The 11,214-nt window shown below is 43.1% G+C and overlaps 1 protein-coding gene across 3 annotated transcripts in view; it reads right to left on the bottom strand.

Moving 5' to 3' along the window:
- The window catches only part of Oatp30B (Organic anion transporting polypeptide 30B), a 154,552-nt gene that overhangs the window by 3,805 nt on the left and 139,533 nt on the right, over positions 1-11,214 (bottom strand). For 2 of the 3 annotated variants that reach the window (XR_011228087.1, XR_011228088.1), the window contains exons 12-17: positions 9,743-9,881; positions 8,732-8,896; positions 8,155-8,353; positions 7,009-7,221; positions 1,666-1,882; positions 458-646 (exon numbers count right to left, since the gene is read on the bottom strand). Coding sequence is in view for 1 of the 3 variants with exons in the window: in XM_069322736.1 (XP_069178837.1) it covers positions 458-646; positions 1,666-1,882; position 6,356; positions 7,011-7,221; positions 8,155-8,353; positions 8,732-8,896; positions 9,743-9,881 (1,121 nt within the window). In the remaining 2 variants the exon portion in view is untranslated. Of the gene's footprint in view, positions 1-457; positions 647-1,665; positions 1,883-6,355; positions 6,357-7,008; positions 7,222-8,154; positions 8,354-8,731; positions 8,897-9,742; positions 9,882-11,214 lie in introns of all 3 variants that reach the window. The other variant, XM_069322736.1, reaches the window with a different exon arrangement.

Below are 11,214 nucleotides of genomic sequence, written 5' to 3'. Positions count from 1 at the left end.
CCGGCGCCCGGGATTGAACCCAGGACCACACGATCACAAGTCCAGCGTGCTGTCCGCTCGGCCGACCAGTTCCCTGGTCCCTAATTTGTCTATATGGAGGAAAACCTAGAATGACTTTGGTAGCATTAACACTCTCCAATCATATTTTCATGAAATTATTTTTAGCTGTAATAATCATTACTAAATATAAAATAACATTGTTTTACTATATTGAACTAAGTAAAATTTGTAATATACAAACTATAATTTTTTCATTCTTGAAGTTTTATCCAAATAAAATTAAATTTACAATTAATACAGAATATACCACATAGCACAGATTAAGTACACCAAAAATGCCTCGTAAACAATGGGGGGTGACCTTTGACAAATCACCATCTTCCTGTCTCCATCGTGGCCACTAGAGAGATGGTGGCCTTCTAGTATATAAAATAAATGAACTGCTCTCATTACAAACCTGAATCTGAACTGTTCAATGTCATATATGAGGCAGCGTCCTCCCTTTTCTCCACACGAACTCTTCCAGAGGAGACACGTAGAGTCGATCACGGACCCAAACATGATTGGTGCCGGAATGTATGCAATGAGACGGAAAATCACGAACTGCACACCCAGGGCAAAGGACCTCTCTTCCTCATCCACAGACCTGAAGGATACATCATGTAATTAGCCCCTTGAATGCTGATAAATGAAATACAGTAAAGTAGTAATCATTCTCACTGTTGGGGACAGGAAGCCTGGGGCCAGATTCACAAAATCACTTACGCAAGCACTTACGAACGTGTACATCTTTCCACAATCTCTAACAGCTTTGGTTACATTTATTTAACAGTTTACAAGCATGAAAACTTGCCATTCAACTGTTGTTATTGTTATAAACAGCCTCCTGGTGCTTCGGAGCTCATTAACTGTTTAATAATTGTAAACAAAGCTGCCAAAGATTGAGAAAAGATGTACAGGTTCATAAGAGTTTGCATAAGTGCTTTTGTGAATCTGGCCCTTGTACAGTACTTAAGCCCACTACTGACATTCCCAAGGACGCAACCCACAAAAGGTGCCTAACTCTTCGATACCTATTTACTGCAAAGGGAACAGAGGATCAGGTGAATTTTAACATGCACAGCCATTTTTGTCTTACCCAGGATCCTTGACGGTGAGTCGAGGACGTAGACCACTCTACTAGGTTATGTCAAAACTTTATTAAAAATTCCAACTTCTGTACATAAACTACAGTCTCGGCCTTAGAAAAGTTAATTGAACATTCAGTACACTACTGTCCTATTACAGTTATTGCAATGATATGTTCCCAGACATCTCATGTTTTTTACTGATCAGAAAAAAAATCATCATCAATCTTATTAGAAAAACAGAATGCATTTCAGAACCAAAATTTATTTATAAAATTAAATAAAAACATTTGCACAACCACTATAGAATAACCCACCATAAAGTAAACTACCAAACTAGCTGGTATAAGTGGGAAGATACTGAACTGGGCAAGGAAGTACCTGAAGAATAGAACAGCTAGTGAACCATTGAAATCAATGTTAAATCTTTCTGCATAGAACCGTGAGGATACAACGCAAGTATACTTTGAATTTCTTTAAACCCCAAAGTTTTAAGAGCACCACCCATGCAAGTAATAATAGCGTGCCTACCACTGACCTTAGCACAATCATAAGAAGAGGCATCTGACTTATAGCAACAACGGTACACATGAAGAACAGGAGGATCATGAAAGGCATGATAGTGTTGCAGGGAATATAACAGGGGCCAGCAGTTGCTACGGGGACAACCGTCACTTCAGAAAACGCTCCAGCAGTCACCGATGAGGAAGATGCCGAAGGAAAGGGTGAAGAATGGTTTCCTTCCCCAAGTATGCCTGAAAATAGTGATATACAATATAGCTTTTTTCCCCCACACATTTTAGATTAGTAAAAGTAGTTTTAATACCAGTACCACTTTTACATAGTTAATTACATTAATAAATAACCCAACTCACATATGAAATGAAAGAAACAATGTCGACATAAGACGAGGAGAGTTAAGGGGAAAATGTAAAACATGAAAACCAAGTTGACATAGAACATAAAAACATGGCAACTGCAGAATGACTAATGGCAAGTTAATACAGTAGAAAAATATTAAAATATCATTATCAGTTCATAAAAAACATTTCATCATCTAGTAAATATGATTATCAAAAATCTATGGGGTTTGGTCTAATATCATATGTCTATCTCTTAAGAGTCTAATGGTAGCAAATAAGAGCAGTATGTACTACAATGGTTGTAAATCATTACATAATTATCCATTTGTTCAATGTAGTCGAGCCATCTCGGTACTTTCTACTCAATCATATAATCATATAATTTACTGACCTTTGCATGCCATCATTCCCTGACATATTAATTCTTACATTCTCCATACTGACACCAGAACTGCATGTCAGAGCATCTATTTCTATTTCTACAATTCGCTAATTTTCCTGTTCATGTGACACCAGTCCCTTGCATTCATACAAGAAGGTAGGCACGACCACTTCCACAATACAGTATAAGAGAATTCACTTTTGCAAACAGAGTGGTAGACAGTTGGAACAAGTGAGAAAGTAGAGGAGGCCAAGACCATCAGTAGTTCCACAGCATTATATGACAGAGTACTGGGAAGATGAGACACCACGCAACCCGTTCTCGCAAATCCGTATAGTCAATATTGACTTATTAAATAAGTGCATAGGTGACATACTAAACATAATAGATACCCTTAAAAAGCATCATAGAAAACACCGACCTTAACTAACCTTGTTAGTATGTTAAGATAAGCATCTTATAGCTTCGTAATTACAATTGTTACTTAACCTATTATAGGTATAGGTTAAGTAATAATTGTAATTACGAAGCAATAAGATGCTTATCTTAACATACTAACAAGGTTAGGTAAGGTCGGTGTTTTCTATGAAGCTTTTTAAGGGCATCTATTATGTTTAGTATATCACCTATGCACGTATTTAATAAGTCAATATTGACTATACGAATTTGCGAGAACGGGTTGTACCACGAGCGTAGCTCTCATCCTGTAACTACACTTAGGTAATTATTCTATACTGTATTTCTAAAACAGGGCTTTCACTCCACCAGCCATTTTCCTTCATTTTCCCTGAATGTAAACGGCACGAAGAGCTAAACCTCAAGAACTCAGCAGAACAACTACCTGAAGCGACCAGCCCCAAAGAGCCATGGACAGCAGAGAAACCTCCCCCCCTTCCCCGGTTGAGACAATGAACCACAGGGGAGCAGTCCGAATGGAGCCCAGAGGCAACCGAATCCGCTACAGTGCCAGCCACACAGCTGCAAACTCCCGCACCGTGCTGTGAGTCTAACGGAAGAACTGAGCCCAATGCTCCTGGCCGGTCTGGTGAGCGCTGATCACAAGACCTCAGCTGAGAGATGAGGTGTCCGTGAACACATCGAGCGCGGGAAGGGGAGGCGCCATGACACTAAACCCTGAAAAACCTGAAGAGGAAGCCGGAGATGCAGCAACCTAAACAAGAACCCTAGAGTCAAAACCTAGCGAATGCAAAAGGGGACTGCCTCGAAGATGATAGAACTCGAAACCGGCAAGCTGGGAAAGAACCACGTTCCTGTTCTTCAGGAATTCAGACACGCAGACTGGCTGGGAACCCATACCAACCAGCCGTCGAGGTAGGCCACAACCCGAACACCTAGCAGATGAAGACGTACCACCATGACCCTTGTTAACTATGTGAATACGCAGGGTGCCAGATACGTGAAAACGCAGGGTGTCAGATTCAGACTGAATGGAAGGCAGCGATAGCGGTAAGCCTGACGCCTGACCCCAAAACCTAACCAATCCCTGAACCCTGGACGAATAGGAACGTGCCAATAAGCATCCTTGAGGTCCAGATAAATCATCCAAGTGCCCGACACAAGAAGCCAAACATGGGACAACGTAGTCATCCGAAAGGAGGGGCAAGGAATCAAATGGTTCAAACAGGACTAAGTCCAGAATGAATCGAAGATCCGCACAGTCCTGTTTCAGAACCTGAAACAAGCGGTCGCCCAAGCGAACCCACTCCAAGATGACTCGACAGAGACACAGGGAAGAAGCCTGCCCTGTCAGCCCCGAACCTCCGACAAGAGCTGCAGCCCAACGCCACCAAAGTCCAAACAAGACGACACAAAATGCTCATATGACCAAGCATGGGCAAACAGAGTCAGCCGGGGAGGAGGGGCCGTCAACGGGGCCAACGCGACCTCCGAGAAGCCAAATTCCGCACAGAGTGACCACTGCACCAACCAGACAAAGAAGTCCCTGGGGGATTCACTGGCTCTGAAACTGACACCAAAGGCCCACCCTGACCTACCGTAACTCAAGCCCTGGCACGATCACCCTAAGAGGAGCAAGACCTCCCCCCCTTCCGAGCACCAACAAATCATAAATTTGTTTGGGAGCTTGGGAGCCAAGCTCTGAAAGAGAAGAAAGGGCAGCCTGCTAGCCAGGAATACTCCGGAACCTCATAATGACCCAATACGGAGAAGAAGAACTGAACTCAAATGAAGACAGATCCATATCCGACAAATTAATCAGATATGCCATTTAGTGAAGTCATAATATTGTATTGTCAATGGAATGGACAATAGGTAAACCGGGTCTCAAAAGGAGGTAAACACCAAGGGCCTTCCGAACCTCTGCAGGGAAAATCCTAGAGGAAGTAAAACTCCAGAAGGACGTATCCGAGGAATCCAAAGGCACCCGGAAACGAACATGAGGGAAGGGGGAGGGGAAATGATGCATTCAACTTAAATGCATACAGGGACAGACGATACAAAAAAAACCAGCCCTGCAACAATAAACCCCTGCCCAAAAGGCACAAGGGCCCAGGCAGTATCAAAAGGATCCCAAGCACTCCAAGCAGACTACCCCCAAGCTCCGGGAACCCTGGGGCAAAGCCCACATCTACGCCCACTACCCTTAAAGAAAAGGCAGAGGTCTGGGGAAAAGCTTCAAAGAGAGGAGCCTGCAGGGGCCGACTCTGAAGCCTCGGCAGGGAAATCGGGCTCAACCTCTGTCCTCAAATCGGAAGAGGCAACCCCCAAAGCTACCCGAGCCTCATCCCAAGCTAAACTCTGCCCTGGCCTCGAAACCCTCAGACATTTGCGAGTCGGAAGCAGGAAAGGGGAGGAGGAGCAGGGCAAACCACACCCACCTGGAAAGGAAGCAAGGGTGCAGACTGAACCACAATTGAACTAACCAACGCCCCTAAATCCTGGTCCTTAAAACCCAAGCGGGGCAGCTTCGGGGCTTCCAACTGGGCAACCAACCTGGCTCGTTGCAACAAAGAATGCCTAACATGCAACAAAGCCTCTGGCTAACCCCTAACATCCTCAGACAAAGAATGGATAAACTGAATAACAAGAGGAGAACAAATCTCGCAAGATTCAGGGTTGTAGGTGTCTTCAACCCAAGAGGCAGCACTTGACAGAGGCAGGATGGATGATCGTCACCACGAGGCAGAGGCAACGAATAACTTTCAGCATCGCACAAGGCGAGACAGGGTTCAGAAGATACATCCATGGTTATCATGACTTCGGGGCTTAGTGTTCCCACGGCCCGGTCCTCGACCAGGCCTCCTTTTTGTTACACCTTACCCCTCCCCCCCAATGAAACAGCCTGTAGCAGCTGTCTAACTCCCAGGTACTGTACCTATTTACTGATAGGTAAGAGCAGTAAAAAGAAAGAAATCAGGGTGAAAGAAACATTTTGCCCATTTGTCTCCACCTCCACCGGGGATCGAACCAGAACCTCAGGACTACGAATCTGAAACGCTGTCCACCCAGCTGTCAGGTGCCCGTGGTACCCCCGAGCCCAACAGGGTTTTTTAGGGTCCGTAAGGTATGTTAGCTCTACGGGAAGCCCAGACAATGGGGCCAGCTAAGCCGGTAATGGGGAAGTCGCTGTGAAACTTCGGGGCAACACAGGACGACCACCAACACAACCTAGGCTAGCCTAATGGGAAGCTAGGCAGACCACCTTCATCAAAAATAAGCAAAAACTCCCAAAATAAACAAAATAAAGTAGGTTCTAGTGCCTACCAGTCTCTGGTAGGCACTAGAACTCCAGAGACAGATGGCACCAAACTAATATGGCACATGTCAATTTGATAGCTTCAGGGAGCTGATGGAATTCTCCACAGAAATATGAGTATTAAAACTATGTGGATACAGTACTGTATAATTATAGTATATCTGAGACCTTCCAACAATGAGCGTGAAATAATATAATGTAGAGTTTGTTTCTTAACAAATGAAAAGTGATAGTAAGGAAAATGGACACTACCGAATAGACAAAATAGATTATGCTTCAGCCCATCCTGAATTCCCCTTCAAGTCCAGGATGAGCCAATCCTGGATCATCATCTCTCATCAGAACATCATCTCTCTGTTTCTTTTCATGTGTGCGAGCTGGGCTATTTATTTTCAGCCACATCATTGTGACATTTTCATCATACAAGAGGCAAGACTACAGTCACACACAAGGCACTCCTACCTCCCTTCTGGGTATCTGAACAGATCATCATCTTCCGCTGTCGTCACCACACGCAGGATGTCGGAGGGCATCCAATAAACTAGCCTCCTTTATTGGTGGCAAAAACTCAAGTGGACAAGATCCTATAAATGCACTGGTACTAGTATTACCATATTTGTGAACAGACAGAAAACATGTTTTTGGTCCACCACCAACTGAATATATTGTATTTACACACACAAAGTCATCTTTTTTACCCTCCTACAAAACCACATTGCCTTGCATTTACCATGCCTTGGTTCCAAGGATCTACCTACACATTGCCCAGTGACATTGATCCTTGAGAAAATTAATTTCAATAAATGTAAGGTAAAACATTACAAAAATGTACACAAAATATAATTCTAAAATAAATGTATCTAATATTCTGGAAAATACAGTAGTTAAATTTTCACTTACACTGTGCAATTTGCAAATTTATGCTGAGGAGAGTACGATGTGCATCCAGCATGACATGGGGAGAAATAGGTGAGTCCATTGTTACCACACACAGGTTCCACAAGTGCGGAGGAACACGAGCACCCAGTATTGCACCATGCGGTCAAGTTAACTTGGAATGCTCCACCATTATCCAAGCGACCAGGACTGTTTGCTACTGAATGTGCCATTGAGCTGTAGAGGAGAGTATACATCACATACAGTATTTGTTACGGGACTGTGCTGATTAGCATGGGTTATCTTGAGGTTATCTTGAGATGATTTCGGGGCTTTAGTGTCCCCGCGGCCCGGTCCTCGACCAGGCCTCCACCCCCCAGGAAGCAGCCGGTGCCTGCTGACTAACACCCAGGTACCTATTTTACTGCTAGGTAACAGGGGCATAGGGTGAAAGAAACTCTGCCCATTGTTTCTCGCCGGCGCCCAGGATCGAACCCGGGACCACAGGATCACAAGTCCAGTGTGCTGTCCGCTCGGCCGACCAGCTCCCCTAAACTGACTTTTTTCTCACTTCCTATATTACATATTGTTTTTGTTATTTCTTGATGTACTCCAGTGGGATGCAACTTACACTGAACAATAAACTGTTTGTCAATGAATTTAGTTTATAAATGTAAACAGTATTTGTATTATACAACACTGTTGCCCAGACCACAACACTAGAAAGTGACGGGACGACGACATTTTGACTTGTTGTTCCTGGACCATTCTCATGTCAAGTCGAAACGTCGTCGTCCCTTCACTTTCTAGGGTGTGGTTTGGTTAACATATTTCAGCCATGTTATTGTGACTCATTATCTGCTTATACAACACTGTTTGCCATTTCCAGACACAAGCAATGGATTTAAAGTGAATTTGGCAAATGTTAACTTTTATGATATACTGTACTGTATATATATAAATGCTTACTAGCCAAAGAGAAATTATAGAAATTTCTAGATATAGAAATATATAGAAAAATATAGAAATGATAAAAATTGATAGAAATTAGCAATAAGTCATTTGAAATATACACAAAGATAAAAAGATAAATGAAGATGAAGCAATAAATACTTAACATATAAGACAAATATCTAGTACTATACCAAGTTCTACTAGAAAACTACTTACGTGTTGAAGTACGGAGATGTAGTGCCAGCCATCTTCACGTTATCACACCCAAGAACAAAAAGGAGGCCGTAAAAACTTAGACCAATGAGGTTGAAGACCATAACCATCTGTATGGCACCTTTTGGGCGCAAGCTAAACCGTTTCAGTAGGTAGCCTCCCAGGAAGATACCGATACAAGCACCAGGAATAGCTATCCCACCTACAAAAGAGATTTCCATTCATAAATACAAGAGTTACGAACTATATTTTGTATAAAGTATGCTAAATTGTCTTTATAATTGTCTATAAATAACCCACTATTTCTTCATTAAGGAAATAATATTTCAAATTGTTTAATTTGTATTCATCCTAATCAATTATGTATCCAAGACATTCACCATATACATGAATAGAAAACAAATAAAAGTGTTTCAGTCCATCTTGGACCCTAATCAAGTTGTGTAATGGGCTGAAACATCATCATTTTCCTTTCTTTTCCTATGTGGGTTGGGTGTCAAATTTTGAGCCCCATTATTGTGACTTATTCTCTCGGTACAGTGTCGTGCTGTTGCACTAACAAGAGCTTCAAAACACTCACCAGTAAAGATAGAGGCCTGAACATTGGAAAGAAAGAACTGTGTCTCCAGGTACTTTGGCAGGAAAACGATGAAGCCGGAGACGATCATGAGCTCCATACACGCTCCCAAGCACGTCATGACATAGATGGGGTTCACTAGAAGCTTCAGCATTGATAGTGGAATATCTGAAAGGATGAGCACTGATTAGAATTTGCCTATTTTTATGATACTTTAATAGATTTGTAAAAGTATTTTAGCATTTGAATTACTGTATGTCGCAGACAAGCTATACAAACGAATCCTGTGTGTGTTTATTTATGTAAGAAAATAGACATGTGGATGGACAGATGGGAGATAAACATACCGGGCAATGTGAGGTACCACCCCCCTTCCCAGTCTATATATAAGGAAAAATGCCTGACCAATGATACTGAGAATGAGATGTTTTCTTTCATATAGCTAGTTTTCCCTGGAACACAATCTATCAATAAGTTTACAACCAGGTCCCCAATTCCAGCTTTGTTAACAAAGACAAAAAAGATAGGATTGGTGCCTAGTTGAGCCTCCCTGTTTGAAAGCTTCATCTGGCTTCAAGTCAAATTAAAGTGCTTGAGGCATGGTGTCATACAGGTCAAAAGATTGAACTAAAAGTGGAGGTTCACTAAGAATGTGTAATATCACCATGACACGACTTGTATGGAGTGATTAATACTCAGGAATTGCCCTTTCAATTAAACAGTTGCTTACACTAACAGCTGCAAAACACCCTGAAATGCAAATATATTATATATAAAACCATGTTATTTCACTTAAAAAATAAGCCAGATATTGATTAACGAAATGCAAAAAGTTGATAAATTTGGGCCAACTCTTCTGCATGTTCATACAGTTCACTTACAAACATGAAGAAAATTTATTGTGTGTAAATTGCAGTACTGTATAATTAGCTTATTTTGTTAAGGGTCAAAGTTGCAAGATATTGTGGCATTCAGCAGATATTACTAGTCATAGTTTACAATATTACCACTCACCTCGAACATCTTTGCCATATACTCGCTTGGTGGAGAGTGTTGAGTGACGCGAGCATGTTGATGTCTGCGATTTTGTGCGACGATGACCCTTCTGAAATTCTTTTGTTTTCTCTTCCATCCTCACCTTCTCCTTTTCTTTCTGTAATCAAATATTTTGAAATTAGTCAAATACCTGAGCTCATATATATAAAACCCATCCTCCTGTTTACATACTGGAGTATTTTTTGTAACTATGTGCAACATAGTACAAACATTGAGGTACTAAGCAATTGGATAGTAGAATTTGGTTCTATTCACGTTATAGTCTAAAAAAACCAGTGTTGAATGTAATGAAATGCCATTTTCTGGGTGAGCCCCGGAGGCTCCCTGAAGCTATCCAAACTGACATGTGCAATATTAGTTTGGGGTCATCAGCCACGGGAGCCTACAGGAGACAACAAGCCAGAACCTGGTCCCCTTGGAGAGATGCAAGGAGCAATGGTCATATGAGCACTCTACATTTAGAGTATGTCATGTCTGCCATTGACCAGAGCACCCAGAAAAATAGGAGAAACAATACAATCCCCCAATTGGTGAAAATTGCAACATACGTCCGAACAGAGCCAAAGAACTCCCCCCAAAAGAAAACAAAACAAGCAAATCGTCATCCAACTAGCACGACCGCTCATTAATGCTCCTATCAAAAGGGAGGAGGGGGAAGCCCGCTCGGGCGGCTCACCACACCAGTTTGTGGAACTGGGGTAAAAGATGATGAAAATTGCCAACCGGAGGGAGGGAGAGAGGGTGTCAGGGAGCCTCTGGGGCTCACCCAGAAAATGGCGTTTCATTACATTCAATGCTGATTTTCTGTAGGTAGCCCAGTCGGCTCCCTGAAGCTAACTACCCACAGATAAGTAAAAACAGCGACTTACCCGGGAGACTGCGGAACCAAAGATCTCAAGACAAAGATGAGACAACAGGCCACGTTGGACGTCCCAAAGCAACACAAGGCCGGAGAGGGGCCCAGAATGTTGACAAGATATCTGGTGGCTAGGACCAGCCCAACGGCCCCGGCCGGCCTGGTGAGAGCTGGTCACAGCCGCAATTGAGACGAGGCATCCGTGAACACACCAAGCGAGGGATGGAGAAGGTGCCATGGCACCGAACCCCAAAAACCCCCCGAAGAGGAAGTCGGTGACGCAGCAACTAACTCAAGTACCCCGGGGGGGGAAGAACTCAACTGATGCGAGAGCGGCAAAAGGGGCAGCCCCTTTTACACTGCTTATCACACTGTTAAGAGTCAAAACGATTTGCCAAGCAACCGCTGAGTGACCCGGGGTTCCCTCCACAACAGCCGAATGCAGGACCACAGCCAGAGCAAAGCCGCAGGAGTGAGGAAGACGGATCCCATCTGAGAATTCCACACAAGGCCCAGCCAAGTCTGAACCTGGGAAGGAACCCACTGGGACTTCCTCCCACTCTCCAGGAACCCA

This window comes from Procambarus clarkii, chromosome 11 (assembly GCF_040958095.1).
Source record: "Procambarus clarkii isolate CNS0578487 chromosome 11, FALCON_Pclarkii_2.0, whole genome shotgun sequence".
NCBI classification, from domain to species: Eukaryota; Metazoa; Arthropoda; class Malacostraca; order Decapoda; family Cambaridae; genus Procambarus; species Procambarus clarkii.
Note: the sequence above shows the minus strand (reverse complement) of the source record. Positions and strands in the feature narration are given on the sequence as shown.